Source organism: Balaenoptera borealis (genome assembly GCF_965194805.1).
Source record: "Balaenoptera borealis genome assembly, chromosome: 5".
NCBI lineage: Eukaryota > Metazoa > Chordata > Mammalia > Artiodactyla > Balaenopteridae > Balaenoptera > Balaenoptera borealis.
In genome coordinates this window covers 118,859,927-118,884,604 of record NC_138862.1, presented here as the reverse complement: position 1 = coordinate 118,884,604, position 24,678 = coordinate 118,859,927, and the positions used below count along the sequence as shown (strand labels likewise).

The window sequence follows — 24,678 nt, the reverse complement described above, 5'->3', positions numbered from 1 at the left end:
CCGAGAACTCTTAGGGGCAGCGGCGCGCAGGTGTCCCAGCGCACTTCCCCTTTCCTCTCCTCATCCCGTGATTCCTCGGCTCGAACTCGAACTTGGGAGGCTCACAGGGCAGCGGCCCTCCTCACTCTCTCCTCTCGGCTCTCGGGGACGGTTGGGCCGCGACTCCCCGGTGCCCCTGCGGCACAGCGCGGTCCCAGGCGGGGTGCGAAGGCGCAGCTGGAGGCGCGGACGTTTCCTCTGGCAGACGTTTCCTGGGGCGGCCGTGCGGGCGGGAGGCAGCGGGATCCGGCGACGAGCCTGGAAGAGCCCTGGCCCGGGGTGCCCGGGGCCCTTCTCATCCCCACCTGCTCCCACCACAAGGATTCCGCCAGTGAAAGGGCTTTACTGAGTGCACCCTCCCACAGAGGCCGGGCGGGGGGACCCAAACAGCAGGAGAGGCTCCTCTAACTGGTCCCGGACCCCGAGGAGGGGGACCCTTCGGCGAGAGGGACGGGAGGGGGCGCTCATCCCAGGACTAATGGCCAAGGACCTCCTCCCTCGCGGCGCCCACCGACTCGGACGCGTCGCGGCGGTTCCAGTGGGCGTCCCCTCGCGGCCGCTCTTTTCACACCCGCGCGTCGCCCTGGCACCTTTGCGCGCTGAGGTCCCTCCCGCAACCTTCTCTGCAGGCCTGCCGCCCTTGCCCTACAAGCTGGTTCTCCCAGGTGTTCTCGAAGGGAACCTAGCATCCAGACCCCAAGAGCCGTCGTCTTCCCACTCAGAGCACCCCAAGCCCCAGCCAGGCCCTGGAGACCCAACTTCTCCCTCTTCCGGCCAGGCGCATGCGGCGCCTGCGCAGTAGGAGCAAGGGAGCCCGGCACGCGAGCGCCCGGAGGCTCAGTGACCACAGGGGAGGGTGGAGCAAGGCTCTGGTGGTTCAGGTGCTTCTGATACATCTGAAATAATTTCTCCAGTGGCCGGGCCGGATAAGAGAGCTTCTGCGTCAGATGCTAAAACTCACTGAAGAGCCCAGTCTCCCAATCGGGGCTCAGCGAAGAGTCCTGTGGGCTGTAGCCGCACAGTCTTAGGGCTTGGCCCTTCGCAGCTCTCTGCAGGGAGTAGGGAGTCCAGAGGTCTGAGCATCCGCTACTCCCAGAGAGAGGAGCGTCCAGCTGGGAAGACTCTTGCGGGCAACTGTGCCCGAGGTACCCCATCAGGGCTTAGGGAAGGCTTGGAGCCAGCCCGCCCTCTCTTTTTCTTTGTTTTATTCCCGCCAGCTAGCAGACATTTCTCTGGGAAGTCAGAGGTGGTTTGTGAGAGGGTGCGCGGTGCCGCGGAAGGCAGCCTTTCTCGGAAGACACTGCGAGCATGGTTTTACGTTTTTCTCTTCCGCAATGGAAACCGGTTAATGAGTGCCAGTGTCATTGGGGTGAAATTGGGAGCGAGAGAAGTCTTCTCTACGAAGGCTGCTTAGGTGGGTCCCTGTGTTTTTGTTGCCCCGCATAACTAGGCTTTAGAGTTGTCTCTGCGAAGCCCCGAGGGAAGGCAGGATGCTGCGGAAGGGCCCCAAATCTCTCCCAAGATGATGAAGCAGTAACAGGACACTCGGATTCAAAAGGGGAAGGGGAACATCACATCGTGTATTTCCAAAGAAAATAGCAAGACGGAGCTCCATGTACACAAAAGCCTTTGGAGGGAAAAGGAATCACAGATTTTAATTCACTTTTACATATTTACAGCGAAATTAAACCACAGCTTTCAACTATGTTTTCATTCAACAATCACTTTCAGTCAAATACATGACAACTTTTTTTTTCTTTCAAGTTAGTTCATAATTTAAGGATGCTAAGGGGACAGGTGATAAATCACAAACAGTGTGGCTAGAGAGGGTACCAAATAGTCTAAGATTTCAGTCAGGCGTTCTTGCGTGTGTGAATTATGATTACAAAACATTTGCCTGTCTGTATAATTCACATTCATTGCAATCATTACATTGTCCCATAAATTAGCAATATAAACAAACATATGGGGACCTCCAGTAAACAAATAAAAATCAATATAAGAGACAACATTTTGTAGCAACTATAATAACAGCATGGGTTACAGCTTGGGGAAACTTCTTTACAAATCATTTAGTCAGCACACACGGGGTGGGGAGGCTGGAACATCCTTGTTTATTTAAACCACCTTTAAAACTACATCAGAAGGTTTGGGGAAAGCTGGACGGGTGAAAGTTTCTTTCTCGGGCACAATATGAAATGAAGAACTGCACATGTGGATGGGAGGGGGGCGTTTGCATGCACTTTGGGGTCGTGGACCTTCTGAACTCCAACTGCCAAGATTCTGAAGAAAACAGGAAATTATAAAAATGTCTGTCTCCCTCAAGCCACTCTCCTTTCTATTAATGGCAGAAAGAGCTTGCTGATTGCTGCTAGTGGGAAGAAACACACAATGGGTCTATTTTTAGCAGAGATTGTCTTCGAAGGAGCAGGAAATAGTAACAATTGCTTGGCTGCAGCTTTGGTTCCAAGGATTCGGAGCAAGAATATTGGGAGCTTGAGGGGTCTCTAGGTGACCTGACTTGGACTAATTGAGTGCAGACCAGAGAAGAGAGAAGCAGACATACAGTGTAGGCTTAGGGTGTACACCCTCTGCCTGCGCTGTCTCTGCATTTTTTTCCTCCTGTCCCAGAGCCTGGGCAAAGGGCCCCTCAACATCTGCACACCTCCGCAGGCTCTGGACCTGATGTCTCTGCATTGCTTTTGTTTTTCCCTTAGCAGGACTTGGCCCTAAGTTATCAGTTAGTGTAGTGTGCATGTATTTAAAAAAAAAAAAAGTTAGATTTTATCTCTTTAGAAACGGTTTGAAACTAACGGGGCAGAGGGAGTTTGACAGAGAGGAGAACAAATCGCTGACAAAGAACCTTTTACGTTTCATCAGCGTTGTTAGGACGACAAGCAGGAATGTCTCAGATAATAACTCCCACTTCAAAGATTTCTCAGCTCAATAGAAAGCGGACCATCCTTTTTATTCAACCACAAGGACTGGCACTAAAGAAGACTCCACTGTTTGATTTTTTTTCCACCGTGTTTATTTTTCCCCTATTCACTGGGGTACTTGGATAAAATAAACAACAAGACAATTAAGGGAACATGGACTTCTAACTTTCCTGCCATCTTCCCTATACCCTTGGCCTTGGGCTCTTGAGTCTCTGCCCAGGGCCAGCGCAGGCCTGAGGGTTACCATACACCCCACCCTGCGGAGAAACAAGTTTGGGGGTCTGTGAGAAACTTCCGGGATAGAGAGGCAGAATGGGCTGGGCTGGGGGCCAGAGTGAAAATGTCCCAAAGGCACAGTCTGAACTCCCCAGACTCATCCAGGGTGGCTCCTTTCCTTCCTCCAAGTCCCATTGAAATTCAGGCCTCCAACATGCTCAAGATGCTGAGAGGCACTTGGCACAAAACCGAGCTGGGGATGCTCATTTGTTAAGCTTCTGAGCTCGTCCTAAAGTTATTTACTTCTGACCCTGGAGCCTCTTTAGGGCGCAGTCAAGATGCACGAGTCTGGCTCCTCCCTTTCCTGAAAGCTTCCCTGCTGCCAAAGCGCCCCTCCCCCGCCCCCATCGGAGTGCCAGGTGAACCCCTAAACGCTGGCGAGGCAGGTCCTAAGGAGGAAGTATATACTGGAGAGCACAGTGACAGTATTAAATGGCGTGAAAGCAAAGGTCAGCGCAAATGTATCTTAATAGAGTGTCTGCAGTGAAGTGTGCCGCCTTTGAAGCGGCCGCTCCCCGCGCGCATTTCCATGGCGAGCCTAACGCGGCATGCTGATGCACCGTCAAACTCACACTTTCAACCCCAAAACCCGACTCTTTGAACAACCCGAGCTTGATTAGACCTTTCTCCTTTTCTTTCCCCTCTTACAAACCATTTCCTCGCCTTTAGAAACTCGCCATCAAACCCAAATGCGCCCTCTGATCACCGCAGAAAGCAGAAACAAAGGGAGCTGAGCGGCGATTCAAGCGGCCCTTTTCTTCCCTCACATTATTATCCATTTTTATTATGATCGGGAACAAGTGCCCATTCGCGTGGGTTTTGTTTACCGGAAATTAAATGAAAATGATTTAGTCCGCGTCAAACAAAAATATATACTTGTATACACAAGAAAAAAGGCCTGTTAGACGTAAATATTATGTCCTTAATGAAAAGCCTGGACGGGCTCCAGGCTCGGCCTTTCAGGATTTCAGTGCGACTTGCCCATTGCCATAGAAATCCTAACTTACCATGAAGATGCACCGTGGCGAAGAAACATTGCTTTGTGCGCGGGCCCTTTGATGTCGCAGGCGCAAGATGCGGGCGCTCAGCTGCGCAGGGCGAGATTACCTTGCGAGCAACGCGGAGGACATCTGTAACAAGCAAATGAAAAATTAAAGGCGATTAGTGACCGACTACGCATTTTTATTTTATTTCATTATTTTGGATGGGGGTGGGAGGAAAAATGGGGCCTAGAAATAGAAGAGAAAGAAAGGAGTCCTCTTTGGAGAGGGGGAAATTTTTTAACATCTTCAGAAGAAGCAAGTTCCCCAGATGCCCTCTGCACCTTGGCGGTGGGGCGGGTGTTTCCCGATGGGAAAGAGTTGTTTGCTGCCGACCGCGGGCCCTTGGCTAGGAGGCCTCTGGGCCCTATTGTAGTGGCGGCAGGGCGGGAAGGGGATTGCAGACACCCTTCCACAAGGACGGATTCACTAAGGATGTATTTGGAAGATTCTGGTTTTTATTAGGAGTAATGAAAACAGTCCCTCTCCAGTTAGGACGTTATTTATCTGATGGAAGTGTGCGGCCACGGGGCAGGAGTGAGAATCTTCGAATGGTGTCTGAAGGGGAAAGAACAGAAGAAAATCCAGCAGAGTGGCAGAATCAGGGCTTGTTTGCTGGGCTCAGCTTTTTAAATTGAGCTCTTTGGGGGCTCCACCTAGGTAGGAGTACCACACCCCTACTTATCTCCAAATTCTCAGGGGAGTGGGATGGGTCTACCAAAACTTTCTCCCCCTCCGTTTTATTCACGTCCCCCCCCCACCCCAAATCTTAGCAAGAATTTGGAGCAGCACCATTCTCCCTGCAGAGGGTGACAGACTGGGAACCAGGCCCTGAATTTTTCCCCCCTTGGCAACAATTGCACAGACTTTTTCTCTTCCCTGCCTCCAACATCTGGTTCCTTTTCAGGGGATTTGGTACCCAGCATATCAAATACACATTCAATCTAGACCCATTGGGTGTTTGCCTTTAAAACATTTATTATTGCAGTTCATCTCTTGTTCCCCTCCCCCCGGCCTTTTTAAAACTAAGACCAACATTGTGTGATTTTTGACAAAGACCATCACAGAATTGATGTGATTCGTCCAGACACTGTAGCCTAAGCTGGATCCCTTTGCTGTGGAGGCCTGGCCTCAGTGACATCATTGGCCCATTCTGCACCCTCAATGCCAAGCACCCAAAAGATTCCACAGGCAGCTCCTCAACAATTGTGGGGTGTGAGGAGAGGGTGATTGGTCTGAGGAGGCCTCAGAGCATTGAATCCTAAAGCCCCTTTACAGCTCTTTTGTCTGTAATTCCTGTTGTTTGGACTCCCCTCTTACCCCGAGTATATAATGCATACAGAGCAGACAGACAGGCAGACAGATGTCTCTGTGTGCTTGGGCCAGTCTCTGGGGGAGGGGCATAAAATCCCTAGGGAAGATGCTGAACCTCCCCTCTCTTCCCTATCATCTCCTTTATGAAGCAGTTGGAAAATTTTGCATCTGGGATTTAAATAGCTGGGGGAGGGGAAGTGTAGGGAGGCAAAAGAGGAAGGAAAGAGGACGGAAGACAACGGCTCAGGAATTCCCTCTGCCACCTTCCCGCCACAGGAACTTCCGAGGAGGCTCCGACTGGGAGCTGGGAACGGAGTAGGGGTGGCCGTCGGGGCGGCCCAGGCCTCGAGGAAAACATTTCCCATTCTGTGAACCACACAGGGACTTTGTGGTGTTACTTTTGCCGACTGCAGTTGCCAAGATTGCACAGAAACTCTCCTAATATGTTTTCTTGTTTACCTTCTGCCTGTCTCTTTTATTTTCTCTACCCCAACCCTGGTTTCAAGCTACCCAGTTATGAGGGCGTCTCGGGGTGGGGGTGGTGGGTGGGTGCTGGGTGTGACTGTAGAATCCGCATGGGTACCATATTGATATTTTAAGACAATGGACATTATATCAGCATATTCATTGAGCTCTAACAACTATTAGTGGTGACCTTCCTCCCTTCCTGCCTTCCCTGCTTCCTTCCTCACTCTCTCTTCAAGCCTCAATAACCCGGCCTAGACCTGGCAGTCAGGGTACGCGGAAGCAGCAACCACAGCAGCAACCCTGGTACCGAAGGCGGCGGCGGCGGCGGCGGCGGCGGCGGTGCCAGGTGGCGGCGCGGGGCTTGGGGACGCAGTGGGGGCAGCGGGGGCGGGGCCCGCGCCCTGACACACGTACCATTCGCTCAGGTCGGCGCTACGCGCCGCCACCGCCGCCGAGGAGGCCACCGGGGGCTCGCGGCCGACGTCCGACGAGGGCGACACGAGGGCAGACGGTGTGGCCGAGTCGTAGCCAGAGCTGGGCGGCGGCGGCGAGCGCCCGTGCACCTTCATGTGCTTACGCAGCGAGCTGGGGTGCGTGTAGCACTTGTCGCAGCCGCGCACTTTGCACGTGTAGGGCTTGTCACTCGTGTGCACGTGCGAGTGCTTCTTGCGGTCGCTGCTGTTGGCGAAGCGCCGCTCGCAGCCCTCGAACTCGCACCTGAAGGGCTTCTCCCCTGGTGGAGGCAACGCAGAGACATTAGTGCGCGTGGGCTGTGGCCCCGGCTCGGCCTCACTACCCTACCCCAATTTCTCTGCCATTTTTGGGAAGAGAGCCACCAAAAAATTCAGAAACCTCTTTCCCTGGCGTCGCAAGCCTGGCACCCCCTTTCGCCGCTCAGAGCGCGCCCCCTGAGCTCCCTCCTGCACGCCTCCCCCCCTCCCCTTCTCCCGCCGGGACCTGGGGGAGGGGACGGAGCAGGAGCAACAAAGACTCCATCTTAGTCGAGTTTCCTTCCTGGAAAATCCTGATCCACTCCGGTTGTTTTCCTCCAGATTTTCTCCACCTGGAGCCAGAAGCACCTTTGCCCGGAGAATAGAGTTGACTGAGGAGCTCGCATCTGCTCAAAATTGCTGTTCCAGCCAAATGTCTTTGCTCCCCACTCCCCGCCCAGCGGTCCACCCCAAACACATCCTGGCCCAAATTGTTTCTTAAAGTAGGTTTTGTGCAAACGCCAAAGCGATGGAATAATTTAAGGATGCGCAGCCGATGCACACGGCATGTGCATAACGTGGATTCGTGCTGCAGGGAAAGGTACTCCGAGCAATTCACTTCAGACGCGATTTTTACGGGGAATGGAGCCCCTCCCCCTTCCCCTCTACCCCCTGAGGGCAAACATTTCGTAGCATTCTTCAAATCTTGCCTAAACCATCCGGGATCCCTCCAGATACTCGCGCCGGCAATAATGTTTTATTACGCTGCTCCAGCGGCTTCCCGGAGTCTCCGCCGCGGAGAGCCTGCTCTCCCAGTCCGAGCCGACTGTGAGAGGTCGAGCGGCCTCCCTAGACCACCCATGGCCCACGGTCCGGCCTCCCCAGCCTGAGCCGAGAAACCGGCAAGGCAGGTTCTGCCCGGGCCAAGAGGGATCCGGGGCCATTCCCGCGATCGCACCCGTGGTCGCGGTGGCTTCAGGATGAGCGCAGCTGCTGCGATCAGGCGAGGCCTGGCTCCGCGGACCGGAGGGCAAGCGGGCAGCCGGGGTAGGCCCGGGAGGGGCTCTGATCAGTGGTGTGATGCCCTGTAGAGCCGCGGGAAGGCGCGAGCGCGCGCTAGGGTGGAAATATTGGCCGAGGACAGAGTCCCAATCCGGGAGCTCACCGCCGGCTGGATTTGCTAGCGTGTGGGGGAGGAAAGGACCCCAAGAACCCGGAAGCCCAGGTTCCTCTGGAGCTGCAGATGCTAAAGGAAGGAGAGAAAGAAATGTCCGGGTGCTGCAACAAATGGATTCTGCCGGGCGCCCTGGGTTGAGGGAGAGACTACCAAGCGTCTGGCGAAGGAGGGAGAGATGCCCGGCTGGTGGAATGTTGCCTTTGTGGTTGCTTCTCCCGCCGCTTCCAGGAAAGATGGGTGCTTTGGGGCAGGTTTGAATAAACAAAGCCCCTACTCCCGAGTCCTGTTGAGGCTTAGGCAGAGTCAGAGGTTTACGCACAACCCTCGCCTCCACACGGCAGCGGGTTAGAAGCCCAGGGCTCCTGCACTGCGCGGCCGCTGCGTCCTCCCGCTGCAGGAGTATTGTTAGTACAGTGGAACACTGGACAGTGCTGGCATCTGCCGTTTCTCGGCACACCGGTACAGTTTTATTTAGAAAAATAGAAAGATGCAGAATAAACCCTATGTCCCTATGTGCCCCTCGTTTTCTCCCCTCATCCCTGTTAGCATCTGCAAAACTAAAACTTTTCTTCCTCCCTTCCTTCTGTCTTTTCTTTCTAAAATCACTTACAAGAACCATGTAATTCAGGACCTGCAAAAGAAAGCAAGCTCTGCTAAGACAACAGAGGAGAAATAGAATTTGAGGTTGATTGCCACCCCCCAAGTATTCCCCCCCCCAACACACACACACTTATCCCATCTTGTGACCGACCGCCTTGTTGGACATTCATGTAAAACAGAAACAATGATTTTGTCCCAGACGAGGTACTGAGGCGAAAAAAGCAGGGCACTGAAGGTGATATGGGCAGCCTGGAAGTTCCAAGGCCCCTGGGAGGCCAGGTGAGGCCGCGCCCCTGCGCCCTCCCGGCCTCTCCCCAGCAGCAGGAGGAGCCCCGGACTCCTCGCCTAACTCTGCACACCCCCCGCCCCACCCAACACGCAGCCTCCCGCCCTCTCCCTCCCACCAGATCTGGGCGCTGAGCCCTAGGTGGGGTGGGTGGATGGATGTGGAGAAGCAGGGTTGGGCCGGGACCCCGCAGCCCGCCCTGAGTAGCCTGGGCCTGAGGCTGAGTCCTGCAAGGCCCGGGGTCTCCTCCTAGAGCCTCAGCAGCCGCGAGAGGTCTCTGCCCCGGTCCGGCACCAGGCCCGCCCGACAAAGTTGGCAGTGGCGGGGCGGTTCGACTCGCGCCATTTTCTCGCACTTGTGGCTGGGCCGGGCTGCGCGAGCATTCCGCCCCGGCGCGGTCTCTTCTCCTCTGCCTCGGATCCCAGCCCTCCCTCCCTCTACCGACTGCCTGGGAGAGTGGGGCGAGCCCCCAACACAGGGGTCCCGGGATGGGCGGCGGGCCCGCGTCTCCCTCGCGGCGGCACCATTGTTCCGGGATTTCTGTGACCGCCGCAAAGCGAAAGCTTTCGGAGTGGGATCGGAGCCGCTGCCTCCGAAGCCAGGCCCGGGATTCAGATCCCGGAAAATCTCAACTCCTGAGAAAGCAGCCTATTCGCCACTTCCGCGACTCGAGGAAATGAAACGCCATTAATATTTGAAAAGGCAATTATTTTCCTGTTGAATCGAGAACCGTCTTCATGAATAATTTGTAGTGAGGTCTATTGCCATTTGAGAAACATTTTGTTGTTGTTGTTGTTGTTGTTTTCTCCTCTTTTCATTACTTAGGAGGAGGGTTTGAGGGAAACGCCAGAGCAGGAGAGGCTCTGTAGATTTTTTTTTTTTTTTAACTCCGGTGATACTGAATCAGGTTTGCCAGTGGAAAGGGAAAGGATGCACTTAGAATTCTGTTCTGAATAGACGCAAACCTGAGCCAGCTCGGGCGCACTGAACTTGATTCTCTGCTGTAGGTCGATTGCACTGAGAATTTAACCATTTTCTGCTTCACGGACTTCAAACAGTAGGCCGGCAAAGAGCAGTAAAAGTTTGTTTAAAACCCCCCTGTCATTAAAAATGAGTTCCTACTCTGGCTCAGGACTTCGAGTCTCCCTTCGTGGTGCGGGCCGCCAGCTCAATGAATAGGGAGCCTGAGGGCGGCGATCTGGGTCTCACTTCTCTCCTTCTTCCCCTGGATAAAAATCGGAGGGAGGGAGGAGTGGGGGGACAAATGCCTGCGAGAGGTTGGGGGGGGGATCCCGGAAACAGCTCAGAAAAACTATACATTTCCGAAATAAAGTAGGAGACTTAAAAGTGGACTTTAATCTGGCCTCCGAGTGTGCCAATCTCCTGGCCAGGGACCTTCCCCAAGACTGCAGGGTTTGGGGGGAGAAGGTGGGATTTAGCAAGCTTCTTTCCCGTGTAGTGCCAACCTGGGTGAGTTCTTTGACTCTAATAATTGCTGATGTTTTCACCAAGAATAGAGGCGCATAAGGCAGAGTGCCAGGGAGTAGAAGTGGGGCACCAAGCTGGAACTTATTTCATCCTCTCTGTCTCTCCCATCGGTCCCCTTCTCCCGCACCCAAAATGGAAGAGGGGAGATGTTGACTTCTTAAACTTTGAGGAAGCGAGGGCAAGAAAACCCTAGCTAAGAAGAGTACAAACATCCGGCTGCTAAACTAATTAATGTAACTTCACAGGCTGTTCTGGGAAGTGTGAAAACTTTCTCCTTGCAATTGCATTAATTAGAGATGCTTCTGGCCGGAGGAGTTCAACTTCGCAGGCTTTTGAGAGGGCTCATTTTCTTTCTGTTAACTAGAACTAACAGATGTGGTTGACACATGTCGCCATTTCACTTAACAGCTCAGTAAATGACATTTAAGGTGAATGAGTCTCCTTGGGTCTCTGCTAAAGCAAAAGGGAGGGTTTGTGAAACGTCCCGAGTGTGGGTCACCAAGGCTCCAAAACAGGGGCAAAATTAGCCCATGAGACCCTCAAATACTAAAGAAGTCACTAAGGGCCTGGTGCACTCTCACTTCAAGTGGCAGTCAGGTTGTCAGGCTGACTATTGGAAGAGTGCACCTCACACAATTCCAAAGGGACAGGGAAAAATTAAATTGTTCCTATGTCTTTACAACTTTGGGGAACAGTGCCCTTTAAAATACCTTAAAATCAAACTCCGTTAAGCAGGGACCACACATTTGCACACACAGAAACCCGAGTATCCCCTTCACAACCCCCAGAGCAGAAATCTCATACTATCCTTCCCACACACAGCCTCAGGAAACTTCTGTGATTCTAATTGAAGGGCATAATTAATATTTTATGAACTTGGCTCATGGAAACACCAAAATATCCCCCCTCTCCGCCCAGGTGGAACTTGAGGAAATCCAGCTCCGAGGGCCCGGAAGAGGCCCCCTGCCTCCCCAGAGGGTCCGAACGAGACAGACAGTGGCGAATACTGACCTGTGTGAGTTCTTTTGTGTATTTTGAGATTTTCTGATCTAGCAAAGACTTTCCCACACCCCGGGAAAGGACAAGGGAAGGGCTTCTCGCCCGTGTGCACGCGGATGTGATTTACAAGTTTGTATTTGGCTTTAAAGGGCTTGCCCTGGCGCGGACACTCCTCCCAGAAGCAGATGTGGTTACTCTGCTCAGGGCCTCCGACGTGCTCCACGGTGACGTGCGTGACCAGCTCGTGCATGTTGCTGAAAGTTTTGGAGCAGAGGCGCGGGGGTGCGGGGCCGTCGGCCGCCAGCCACTTGCAGATGAGCTCCTGTTTGATGGGCTGGCGCATGTAGCGGAAGAAGGCGCCGGGACCGTGGGGTGCGGCGAGGTTCATGGTCAGGTTCATGCCCCCGTAGTTGTGCAGGGCTGCGGCAGCTGCCAGGGCGTCGCTGCGGGCCACAGGTCCCGGCGGGAAGGGTTCGGGCCGTGCGTACATGTCTCCGGGGAGCCCCAGACGCAGGAGTCCGTTCAAAGTGCAGCTAGGGGAGACCTGGGGAGGCTGCTCGTGAAAGCCCGGTAACACCGAGGGGCTGGAGGCGGCAGCGAGCTGGGGGCCATGGTGTCCGGAGCTGCTACCTGTTGTTGAGACAAATAGCGCGAGTGAGAACGGGTGGCGAGGGCTGAGCGTCCTACCCGGCCCCAGGGGGCAGGCCCAGCCCAGCCACACCACGGCCTCGGCGGTCAACGCCGGCACCGAAAGCCAGACTGCGGCGGCAGCGATCCGGGTGGACAACGCGAGGCCAAGCGCCTCCACCGCGGTCCGGCTGGGTGGCTGTTCTATAGAGCCCCCTGTCGCTTCATGAGCAGGAGAGTGATGGTGGCGGCGGGGTGGGTGGAAGGGGCAGTGGGGTGCGCCATGCTGAGGCTGTGGGTTGCTGGGTGTCCCTGGGCTCTGCTCCAAAGGGGTCCGACTGGCGCTCCGAGCGCGCTTTGGCGGCCAACTCCCCCGGGCCCTCGGGGCCGCGGAGCCCTGCGGGGGAGTGGAGGTGGGGGAAGCGGTGATGTTGTAGGTGGTGGTGGTGCCCAAGAGCTCCGGCCATATGTACGAATTTCAGCGCCCAGCTCGGCTGGGAGAGGGAGGCCTGCTGCATCCCGGCCGGGACTCCCCGGAGCTCCTTAGGTCGGGGCGCTCACGCCACCGTCACCTGACAGCGGGGAGGGGTAAGAACAGCCATAGACAACTTCTGCAAAGTTCCCCCCCATCAAGTTTTGGGTTGTGACTTTTTTTTTCTCCCTCTCTATCAGTCTTTAATGCCTACTTGAAATCCTGTACACTACAGAGGCAGCAGCGGGGCGCGTGAGGAAGTGAATAGAGATTCGGGGCCGTGGCCCGGGCCCGCCGAGAGGAACAATCGCCTAGGTCGCCCATTGGCCCGCGTCCCGGTCCGACGTCAGCGATGACAGGTCCCTCAGCACGGGGACACACACACACTCACACACACACACACACACGCAGAGTCACAACTGCTCCCGCTCCCCTCCCCACCCCCCAGCTCGCGCTTCTACTGCACATGCGCTCTGACCCGGGCACGGATTCTTTTCTCTACTCGTGAGCCCCCTCCCCCTTCTCTCCCCGAAAGCTGGGCAGATCTGCTCTGCCTCGCCGCTCTTGGAAGTGAGCGGGGCTGGGTTATGCCTCCATTCCCCACGGCTTTGGGGAGGGGGCGTTGCGCTGCACGTAATGTCCTTCCGGGCAGACGGGACCCCCCAGCCCTGCCGGGGCCGATGGGCAGCACCCGGAGCGCGGGGACTGCGGCCTGCTTCGGCAGCTTGTCCCGGGAGTCGGGAGGAGGCGAGGGCCGGGATCCAGGGAGGAAAGGCGGCTGCAGACTAGGAGGCCGGGAGCGGGGGAGATCCTAGGCTAACAGACCTTGCGCCTAATTTTGTTTTCTCGCTTTTCCAAATTTTCTCGCGTCGCTCAGCTTTCTCGCTCTCGCTCTTTCTCTAGCTCTCGCTCTCAGTTCCACGAACCCCCTGACCACACTTCGCCTTCCTACTTGGATCCTTTCTTCTCCCCTCCCCCTCTGTCTTCTCCCCACTCCATTCTTCCCACTTGGCCTTGCCGGCCCCTCCTCCCGGGTGCCTGGAGCGCCCAGAGACTGGAGGACCCAAGAATCTGGCCCTGAGCCGAGCCCCAGGACGGGGCCGGAGACGGTGATGACCTGGGAGAGGCTGGCTTCGAACCCACACCGCCCGCCCAAGAGGGCCTAAGAATTCTTCCCGCCGCAAATCACACCGACCCGCGGGCGACGGGCCAGAGAAATAAAGGCGAGGGGAGCGCAGCGAGGAGAAGCGGGTCCTCACCCCAGGTCTCTCTCCCACTGTCAAATTGCGGTCCTGAGCTCTGTACCCTGCCGCCGGGCGGAGCCTTTGGGAAAGGGAACTTAAGAATCGTTTCCACTTTTGAGCTCCCTCTGGCCACTTGTTGCCCGCGGCCGGAGTCTCTGTCTCTACTCGCTTGCCTAGAGCCGAGGCCACCTTTCCCGGCCCAGGCTGTGAGAGCGACCTCGGGCCACGGCCTCCTCTCGCGGGATGCCCTCCCGGGCTGCGGGTTCCGCTCTCTTGGGGTGGGGATCGGCCGGTGGAAGAAACCTTCAGTTCTGGACCAGCCGAGTGTGGCATAAACAGGGGGGAGTGTCCTTTGTTTGTGCCGACCGGCTAGGGCCGGCTGCATCGCCCGGCGATTTAAAGTGCTGCTGGCCCTCAAGCCTGCGTTGCACTCAGTAGCCGAAAATGCCAACCTAAGTTCTCTCAGGGCTCCTCGGCAGCCATAGACAGCGCCCTCAAAGCAGTGAAAGCCTTGGGTTTTTAAGAGAAGTTTGACGGATTGAGCAAAAGACCCCGCTCCCCTAGCAGAGGTGAGAAGTTTGGACAGATTACAAGGAACTCTGATGAAGTTGATTGAGCTGCCCCAGCCATCTCCAGCACCAAGAACTATTCTTAAACATTTCCTGGTCAGTAAATAAGGGTTTCTTTTAAATTTTTAAAAATAATTAACTTATTTATAATGGTTGGCAGATTCTTTGAGCCTTTCTTCATTTAATGCATTGTTCCTGGCTCAGGGCCGCAATTTAGCGAGGGATTAACTTCCACGACAATTTTCCTCGGCTTTGACAAGTCCAGGTCTTTTTGCTCCTCCGGCGGCCGGAAGAGCTTAAGCAAGCTACCAATAGATGCTGAGTTAGCATAAAAAAAAAAAAAAAAAAAAGTTGAAGGAGAGCATTTGACAGCTGAAGCCCTTCTGCTCTGGAAACCAAGGGCTTCCACACAGCAGTGTTGAGACTAGACTTGGAGGATTTGTCTCCTTTCCTGGCTTTCACCCTCTCCCACACTCTCGCTTTCTGGGATTTATCCCCTTTGCCCACAGGTGCCTCCTCTCTGTTTTCCTGTCCTGTTTTCCCTTCCTCAAAGCGCTGGTTTCAAGGCTTCTCACCACACAGGTGTCTCTTGAATGATACAGTTGTCTAGGCAAACCCATGAAGGGTTCTGAAAACAACAAAAACCAAAACAAAAAACCAAACCAGTATATTCCTCTTTGGGACCCCTTGCCCAGCACTTTCTCCTAACCATTCATCAACACAGACCTTAGTCAGCTCCTCCTGCAGCACTGAGGCCTAAGTGCGGGGGCACTGATGCAGTAGTCCAACAGTGAAAATATTTTCTTTCCCATCCGAAAGTTGGCAATCTACAACCTACTGTTCAGGATGTTTGTCAAACTAACCATCTACTTTGGCTTCCATTAAAACTCTGATTTGCACAAAAACGAACCACTTAATATATACACCGTGACCACACCCGCATCAAAAGCTTTGAATAACAGTACAGAACAGGAGTATTCAAGTTGTTTTAGGTTGTGGACCCTTTTGAAACCTGGTGAAGCTAGTGAACTTTAATAATCCCGTGCCTTTTGCCCACACTCATAATAGAAGAAAGCTATAACATTCCATTAGAAGGTGGCGAAAATAAAGATGCATTTTTTCCCATCCAAATTCGTGGGACCCCCCCACCCCGAATTCTAAGCACTGATTCCACAGACTCCAGGGATAAGAAGCAGAGGTTATATACAATAGACTGTTACTGCACTACACAGTCTCTCTTGATAAGTTTACCCTTGAAAAGCTTTGAACATGTGTATGGCTTTTTGTGCCAACAGTGAAAGGGCAGATACATCTGATTCAGCCAAATTCACCGACAGTAACCTGGCCCCATGGAGCTCCTTCCCAGATGCAGACTTCTTTTGAAGCACTGAAAACATCTGGACCCATCCTGGGGAGATGCTTCTTGAATAGTCAGGGGTCAGTTGACCTAAGGTCACTAAGGTTGCCTAATCTTTGCAAGTGCCTTAGAGCCACGTGGTTCACACCTTGGTTGGCTGAACACAGCAATGGAACCAAGCATTCTCCCAGAGGGACATTTCCTCAGGGACAGAGATAGGGAGAAAAAAAAGCCATTTTACTCACTAATATTTATAAACAGGGAACTTTGGGTGATTACATAAGGGTCTTCAAGGCGTATCTCTGAAATAAGCCCCAAAGCAGTATCCAGCTTATCACAGATGACAGATGGGGCACTGACGTCAGTGAGGCATATTTTAGTTTTCAGGGCCATTCCTTTGAGTCTTCCAGTGCCCAGGTAGCAAGGATTCCAGGTTTCATTGACTATTCATTGGGCAGGCTAAGTAGTGGTGTCCCTCAGTGGTGCTCAAAATTTTTCTTTCAAAAGTTATCTCACCACACTTACCCCCAATACCAAATGTTTGGCTGAACCATTCTATTCCTAACCATGCTGGGGGTTATGGCATTGTTGAGTCCACATTTCTGCTTGATTTGCAGAAAAAAAGAGACACATTTGCAGCTCAGAGATCTTCAGCAGAGTTTCAAGAACCACTGGGGGTTTTCATGGGGGCCTATTTGGAACAAGTTCCACCACCAGACTCCAAACAACCTCCAGACCTCAGAATCATGCCCTAAGCACCTTTGTTTACCTCAGCTGTGACAAAGCAACATCATAAACTAAAGTAATTTCCTAGTCCTGCTGTATAGAAATATATTTTGGTGGTCCTACCATCTGTTATAGCTCCTCACATCACTGGCTTAAGTGGGGGAATGTCTGACTTCCTTTCTTTGGAAAGAAAACAATGGGGGAGATTTCAGATCAATAGCTGGGATATTTTTTCCATTTTCATCTTTTCAACAATGCTAAATGATGATTATCTGTTGCAGCTTATGCCTGAGCCAGGATACCAGAAGCTGAGGGCCACTGTACAAAGCCTGGCCAAGCACAAACCTTGTTGCATGAATATTGTGCATCTAGGTCTGCAGTCACTTGTTCAATCCTTTCTTCCCTGTTTCTGGCGAGGGTACCATCCAAAACAAGGGGGCAAATCCCTTCGTAGGCTACTCGCAGACAGAATTCAAGATTCCTACAGTGAGAGGTTGTCTCTAGTCTTGCGGGAGAAAAAAATAACAACTTAAGCCCCAGGAGCCTTCCACAGGTCCATGCCCACATTGTACAAAGGAGAAGGGATCTGTCAGGATTTTGAAGATAAAGGAAGATATTCCTCCCCTCTTCTATGGAAGTTTGGGCTTTAATCATCATTAATGGAAGTACATATGAAAGAAAATATGCTTGGATAAAATTTAATTTCCCAGCAAACCATCATTTGACAAATGATTAGGAAACATTGTTAAAGGATCTTCCAGAACAGCACTGAGGAATTAAAACAACGGAATTTACATAATAACCACATCCCTCTAGGGAATTTGCCATCAAATCATCCCAAAATAATAGGAGAGAGTCATTTCCTAAGTTGTCCATTTAACTTTTATTAAGAAGGTTGCATTTCCTACCAACAAGGGAATACCTTGGAGGCAACCGTCAGCTGGTGGTGTAGTTGAAATGAGGGAAACTAGATGCCTGAAAGGGGAAACACCCAACCCTAAATCATATGCTTATTCTAAATGGAATATTAAATTAAATTCTTCACAATGAAGGTATTCCTGACAGAGCGGCTGTCAGTCACTCCCTGTTCAGACACCACATTGTGGGAACATCGTGGTTGCCACATTGCGGAAGGCTGGTGTCCCTGGTAAAGTTGATGCATATCATGTAAACCCCATCACCAAGATCAAAGTCTGCTCCTTTCATGGAAGCCAATACATGTCAAACCTCATTCCAATCAAATCGTCCGGAAATGAATTCAAGATGAATATGTCATAGAATAATGTGACAGTGGAACTGCAGAAGGTCAGGGGTGGTTGTTTCAATGAGAGAGTCGTCAAATATTAATTCTAGAACGTCCAGATGAGTAGACATTGAGGGGGCTTAGCTGGCTGCTGGTGGGACGTTGTGTCGCTGATTTGTGTGCAAATGCATCAAACACCAAGGTGTTGTTCTAAGTTTCATTGGAATTCAAGAAACACCCCCAAACTCACAACCAACATAACCAAAAGACCAAAAAAACATACGAAAATAACTTCCTACTTCAAAAATAACTTCCGCAAACCAATATTCAAAAGAGGATATTAACTTACTTGACTCTTTCAGGGCGTTTCGGTAAAGCCGCATTCGTTTCCTCATCACCAAAGAAGTCTTGTATCTCATTTTCTGACTTTGAGCCTGTTTGGGAAGAAAAGAGAGACAGTCACTAGTTAAACGATTTCCTACATGCTCGTATGGCAAGACTGTGTGGCCTGAATGTATGAGTGAAAGAAAGTGTTGGTCTGAAGACCTTTTCAGTGTTTTCTTTGACTATTTTCAAATTTGGAAGTGAAAGAAGAGAATTCTGCTGGGAACTACCTATATTTACTGCAAAATAATATGTCCTGGGTGATAAAAAATATTAAAAATCATCACTTCCCAACTAGATTTTTATCCGTAACTTATTTGTGGATCTCCCTTACAGGTAGAGTTAAGCACACTTTCAGTCAGTCAGTGTTCAAACGTCTCTCACTCCAGAATTTAAACATTTTTATCTGAGAAGCCCCCATCATTTTAAGTTCATTAATTAATTGAGTTTAGTGAGAAGGAGGGCTGGGTGTCCTCTGGGAGGTTAGCAGGTTAAAAATTGAGTTGTAAGTGTTGGAACTGATAGGAGAGGAATTTCTTTGCAGGCATGTAGCTCCTGTTGTGCCCAAAGTGGTGTGGAATCCCTAACCCTCACATGGCTTCCGCCCCCTCACCCATCTGGAAGCCATCGCAGTTGGTTTTTGAAAGTGAATAATATAAAATTCATCAGATTGGGGTTGGGGGGGAGATTATTTCTATCAATTGGTCCTGGTTGTCCACATATTTTAGTTAAGCAGCTTAGAAATAACCCACCCCCACCCCCAAAATATTTGCATTCCTTATCAAATTCACTTTTTGGATAGAGCTACCCAGACTTTGGTCATCTTAAAACCTTAAACTCATCTTGGGGACTTCTGCATCTGTCAGGCAAAGCTGAAAGCAGTGGAACAGCCAAACAGAGGCGATTCACCCAGCCCCAAACCTCAATTTGGCCTAGAAAGACAAACAGTCATTGAAAAGGTCTCAGGCTGGACAAACACAGCAAGCTCTCTGTCAATGAGGACGTCTGCCTGTCTTGACACTCCAGCCCACAGAACAAGCAGTTGTTTAACTTGTTGAACCACAGGCCAAATCCAAGTGGGCCTCTGCTATCTCAAAGACTTTCCAGTTCTCTATGCTCAAAGATCTCTTTCTCTCTCCCTCAACCCCCAACCCGGGTTTGAACTAGCTTAGGTATTTTCACCTTTCACTCTCCCTTCTTTTCTGGGTCCAAGCCTGAGGGGTAGGAGTAGGGGTTTAGACTCACCTTTTCCCAGAGGGTTTTATTTATTTTCGATTCTTTCTAACCAAAAAGCATCTGTCCCCAAAGGTAATAAGCTCCTTCCCGCACAAATCAGGAAAGAAAGAAAGCCCAACTTTGCATTCCTACAGAAGGGCAGCGTGCTGGGTGTCCTTGCTCTAAAATTTCCTCATGGCAGGATGTCTGGCACAGGAAAAGTCCTGGTTGGTTGGAACTAATAGAATTTACTTTTTTGCTTCAGAGGGAAATGGGTGTGAGTTTCCCTAAAGAACTCTGTCCACACCTACAATGCTGCTCGAGCCCTCCCTTTAAGAGGCCTGGGTCACTTCTATCCCCAGGTCCTGACAATCTTTTGTGCATTATAAACCCACAGGCATGCAAACAAATGTCTCAGAGGCTGGACTTCAGGCAGGCAACTGGGACCAACCTTAAACTGCTCCTGTAGCAGCTCCATCACCGGGCCTGTGCATGGAACCCGGGTAAATATCTTCTCCTTTGGTTCAAACTCTGACCCCACTTAGCAAGCCAGTCATCTCGCTGAAGGAGGGGTGAGAGAATCTAGGAGCAGTCCCTGGGCCCCTGGACCTGAGATCCTTGCCAACCCAGGGATATAAAAGCCCTGAAAATGCTCAGCTTGGTTTTCCCCAAATGATTGCTCCTGACTTGTCTCCTCACACCAGCCCTGGGCACTGAATCACCAGTCAGGAGCACAACCTGGAGACTTATTGGAATCTGCCTTCTTTCCCTTGAGACAAGAAAAGTGTGCCAATGAGCTTCAGTAATTGATCGTGCTGGGGGAGAGCTGTGAAAGTGGGCCAGTGGGTACAGGCAAAAGGCATCATTTTTCTTTTGGGGGAACACCAAGCCTGCACATTGTGGGGTCGCCCTAACAGGCGCAGGCCTGCCCAAGGTCAGAGGTCATCTTCAGCCTGCTTCCCAAGCCAGCGACTTCAGTCCCCGAGACTTCCCCGCTGCTCCACACTGATTAACCCGCAGGAGCGCCGGCAAAGGCATGCCCGCCTCTCGGCCACAGCTCAGCCGGCCGGGCGGGTGCAGAGCAGGGGCCCGGCAGGCTGTCTGGGAGCTCCCTGGCTAAAGGCAAAACGGCTCCGGCCTCTGCCCGTGGCCTGCTGTCGCCAGCTGCACCCGGAACCTCCCTGACTCCCCTTCATCGGGCCCTCAAACACCAGGAATTTGGGCTTTGAGGCTGGGTTGTGCAACGGCCTTTTCTCATTCTTCTCTTCCCTAGAGGGAAAAGCTGAGGTTCCTCCAGCTGGGGGCTGAAGACTGGGCGACCTCCGTGTGCCCAGAATAGAATCTGCGTTAGTGGGTCGCTTGAAGTACCAGCCTGGACATTTAACCATCCCTTTGAACCCCCCCCCCCCACAAAACTGCCGGCGGCCAGACAGAGGAAGGGAACATGGTGCCTCTTCGCAGGCCGCTCTGAGGCCAATGCTGTCGGAAAAGGGGTAGAAATATGACCTTGCGATCCAAAGGGAGTTTCCTGCAGACGGTGCAGGCCAAGTTGCAGCCCCTCCAACGCCCCTTCTCCATTCCGAAGACCTCGCTGGCTCCCAGATGTCCCCATGGACCATTCATCAACCCCAAACTTTCCCTTTGGGGCAGTTCTAGCTTTCTTTCACAGCCTGACTCTGTTCCCGCCCCACTTGTCCCTAATTTCCAGGGCCTCTATGTGTCTAGGGTAGTGGCCAGAATCCCAGGTAGCTACGGCCTTCTCCTTTGAGAGCTAGTCATAGCCCTCATTCGCATCCCGGAGAAAGAAAGTCAAGTCCCAAACCCACAGCCCGCCGCGCGCAGAGAGCGGATCCCGGCGGTCAGTGTCCTGAGGCAGGACCAGACTGCACGAAGGCGAGGATGCGGGCCCCGCAGCTGACCCAGCCGGCATCCCCCGTCAGGTTGCGGTGGAGAAGCTCCATCATCTTGCTGCCAGCCGGGGTAACTTGGCTCCTTTGACCCTGGAGAGGGGAAGCCGAGTCTTTCCCTGCCATCCTCTCGGGGGCAGGACGGAGAAGCTGTCTGCAGGGGCCCTCTCCTGCGCGGGCCCAGCTTACTCGGGGCGAGGGAAGCTCTGGGCCATGACTCCCCTTCTTGGGCCAACGGTGGGGCACCCAGGCGATTTACAAAGAGGGGAGGGAAGGCGGGCAGGCAACAAGCTGCCCTTGGTCCGCGTGCCAGTGGGAGCCCCATTCGTCCCCCTTGCACCGCCCCCCAGAAGAAGGGATGGACTCATCTCCAGCGTAGCCTCTCGGCGGAAGGGCCCCCTCCTCCCCTCAGTGTCAGCGGGGTGGGGCCTGTACCCACAGTTGGGGGGCTACGGAGGGAGGGGATGGGGGAAAAATCTAGCTGGGCCTCTTACCCCAGTGGGGTTTGGGTGCCAAGGGCCGCGATAAGGGTGCTTCCTACCCCGCTGCTGGGGGTACAGGTCCGGTCTGTCTGCCCCCCGGACTCACGCACTTACCCCGCTCCACCTGTTGCCGGGATCGCCTCATTTCTGCACATCACTTTGAGGTGGCTGAGGGGGACCACAAAACCCTCCAAGCCTCTCTTTTGTGGCTCCAGCGAGGCGGTCATCTTTCATTTCTCCTTTTCCAGCTTTCGGGAAGCAGTTAGGGAATGTATGATGAAGCAGAAATGAGCCGTCAGGATGATATTTTAATGGCTTATATGTCACGTTGGTGCATGTGGCTTTGAACTGGAGCCGCTTGCGTTTCCTGCAGAGAGCGCCGCAAATCCCACTTGATAACTTCTACAACCCACAACTTTTTTTTTCTCACATTCACTCTTACTCTGTATATTTGGACGCGTTTCCTAAAAATACCCTCTTGTCAACGTCCCCCTTGGATATTCCACGAACAGGAGAGGAGAGGACTGACTTTTCTTTTTTGAAGAATTATTTCCCCTCTCCCCCTCCCAACGGCGGCTACCCTTCTCCCCTCAGGTCCCCTCCCTTGTTTTTTTTTTTTTTTTTTTTGAAAGGCAGGAGAGGTGGGTTCAAGATTTGTTCTCCCTGGTGAAAGCAGTACAGCCTCTAGAGAAAGCTTCTCCTTGCAGATAAGAGTTTTACAACGGCAGTGGAGGCAGGATCCAAATTTCCCTTGTAGGCAGCAGAAAAGACTGAGTGGCTCCGATATATCTTTTTTAAAAACAAAGTATATAACATTTTTTTTTAAAACCACCCTTCAAGCCCCAGCCCTTTGCCTTCATTCCCCATCCTGGTTCCACTCAAAGCTGGCAGGGAATTCGGGGGCTGCTGCACTCAGACTTGTTGCTGGGGACCGAACATTTGATTTTTTTTTCTTTCTCAAATTTCTATTTCCCAGCACAACAAGCGCAAATGCTCAGCCAGTTTCCTTCAGACACCAGGAAACCATCCCAGCTAACAGAAGTCCAGTTTTGAGCAGGGAGAGCCCAGGGAAAGGGCAGCTCAGCTCGCCAGCCCCAAGCGAGAATCTAGTCGATGAAAAGACCAGGAAACCAGAAAGGAGGACAGGCCAACGCTGACCCTGCCTTCTTCCAGCCTGTGCAGCCCGAACAGGCGACTGGGCAAAAAATGTTCATTTTCATTTTCCTCTCGCCCAGGCACTGGTGAGTTTCCTAACGGGGCCGCCTGTGAAAGGATGAGTTGAGGTCTCTTTGTCTGAGAAAAGAGTTTAGGGCTGTGATTCAGCTGCAAAGAAGCCAAATGAAGTTAGAAACAAAGGGCAAATTGAAGGATTCCGACTCTTGGCTTTTTGTGTTTTCCTTACTAGAAAATAATTAGACCTAATGAATATGCAGACGCTTCAGCTAAACCCTCGGCCTGGGCTGCTGGGTTTTAAACAGAGCTGCGGAGAAATGCAACCTTCATCCCCCAACCCCCCGCATCCGCATGCATTTTTTGAAATGCATAAATGTTGCTCGCCTTAATTGATTGAGTCACAGGGATTTTTTTCCCCTGCTTTTAAGTGCCATACTCCTCTACCTTTCAACAATCATTTTAATATATAGTCAATGGCTCTTTGTGGACGGGACAAAAAGCAACTACGCGCAGTTGTTGAATAGACTTTGCGCTGGGCAAAGACAGGTTAATCGAGGGCCGCATCGCGAAAACAAGCGAGTGTTGTATGTTTGCACTGAATCCAAATGTCTGCATTTTCCTAACTAAATCAAAGGGAGTGTTATTTCTTTTTCTGCTCACTCATCTGAAGGTAAGTAAATTTTCTCTGGCGATCAAAAGCCTGGTCGGCAACAAAGACCGCGCCCGCTTTTTCCACCGTCCTGGTGTGGCGAGTTGCGGAATTTCAATAACTGTGACAAGGGTGACTGATTTGTGAACTAGAAAAGGTTTGAATGTCACAAAATTTACATTGGTCCTATCTATCGGAGATTTAAATACCAAAAAAAGTATTCGGGGATTTCTAGGGAGCTTTGGGCAGTCCTGAAGAACAATGGCGTGTTGGGAAATTTACAGTTTTACCTGAATGAAAGGGGCCAGGGTTGGGAACAGGAGTGCAGAGAGAGGGGTTAGTGGGGGCAGACAAGGGAGACTAGGGAAAAGGGAGAAAAGAAAAGAATAACACAGGAAAGGAAAAAATAAAAATTCGGCAACAATGTTTTCAATTTGGTAAAAAAAAAAAAAAAAAAAAAAAACCCACAAAAACGAAAAACCCTGAACCTGGAAAGTTGGAGCTCTCATCCACCTGTGCTTATTTTTGGGGGGGAAGGAGGGAGCAGGAGGTCTGATTGATTTGATAACAGTGAGAAAATCGAGGCAACCGGTTATCCTGAGAAATCACATTTCTGGTAAAGAGAAAGTGGTGTGCCTGTGTGCTCCCTAGATCTTAAATTATAAACAGGAGGGGGACGAAGCAAGAGGGAAGCGAACTTCAAAAGGAGCAAATAACAAAAGCCTCCTTTGCTGCCCTTCAAGGCGGGGACGGGGGAAAGAAAGAAAAGAAAGTTGCTGAATCGGGACATTCTGGAAGTGCCTTAGCTTAGTGTTTACCAGCCCCATCCCCGCCTCCTGTTCTCGGAGACGCCCGAAGTCGCTAATCGCTAAGCTAAGAGCAGGTCTGAAGAAGGACAAGATAAAGAGAGATGGAGAGGGAAAGGGAGAGGGATACGGATAAAGAGGAGAGAGAATGTCTATGAATGCGAAAAGGAAAAGAAATCGTGGCAAAAATTTTTTTCCATAAGAAGAGGGAAAAAATTTGGCTAAAAAAAAAGTTGCTACTCCTGGCAGCCCTGTTTGTCAAAAGGGGATGTCAAGCGCTTTACAATACCTGGGATTGATGAGGCGGGCGGGCCAATGAAAGGCGCGCGGCGCCTCGGCGCGCCCTCCGTTGGCGCGGCGGCTGCGGGCGGGGGGAGCGCGGGCACACCAATGGGCGCCCGCGTCGGCAGCACGTGACGCCTCCCCCTGCTCCCATTCATCAAGGGGGGGACGGTGTCGTCCTTTCAATTCATTTATCTGCAGGAATG

The 24,678-nt window shown here is 52.1% G+C and overlaps 1 protein-coding gene across 9 annotated transcripts; it reads right to left on the bottom strand.

The window, feature by feature from the left end:
• Positions 1-1,589: 1,589 nt before the first annotated feature.
• On the bottom strand, positions 1,590-24,626 carry ZIC4 (Zic family member 4; the record flags this gene model as incomplete). 9 transcript variants are annotated; one of them, XM_082395133.1, is made up of 6 exons in its annotated part: positions 1,590-4,384; positions 6,491-6,809; positions 11,349-11,966; positions 17,924-18,008; positions 20,996-21,173; positions 21,677-24,618. In XM_082395133.1, coding segments are annotated over 5 exons (1,131 nt in total). In that variant the 3' UTR covers positions 1,590-4,383. The 9 variants fall into 9 exon arrangements, with proteins under 9 accessions (XP_082251259.1, XP_082251263.1, XP_082251257.1 ...); XM_082395137.1 differs by having other exon boundaries at positions 21,000-21,173; XM_082395131.1 differs by lacking the exon at positions 20,996-21,173 and having other exon boundaries at positions 24,480-24,626.
• Between the last annotated feature and the right edge of the window lie 52 nt (positions 24,627-24,678).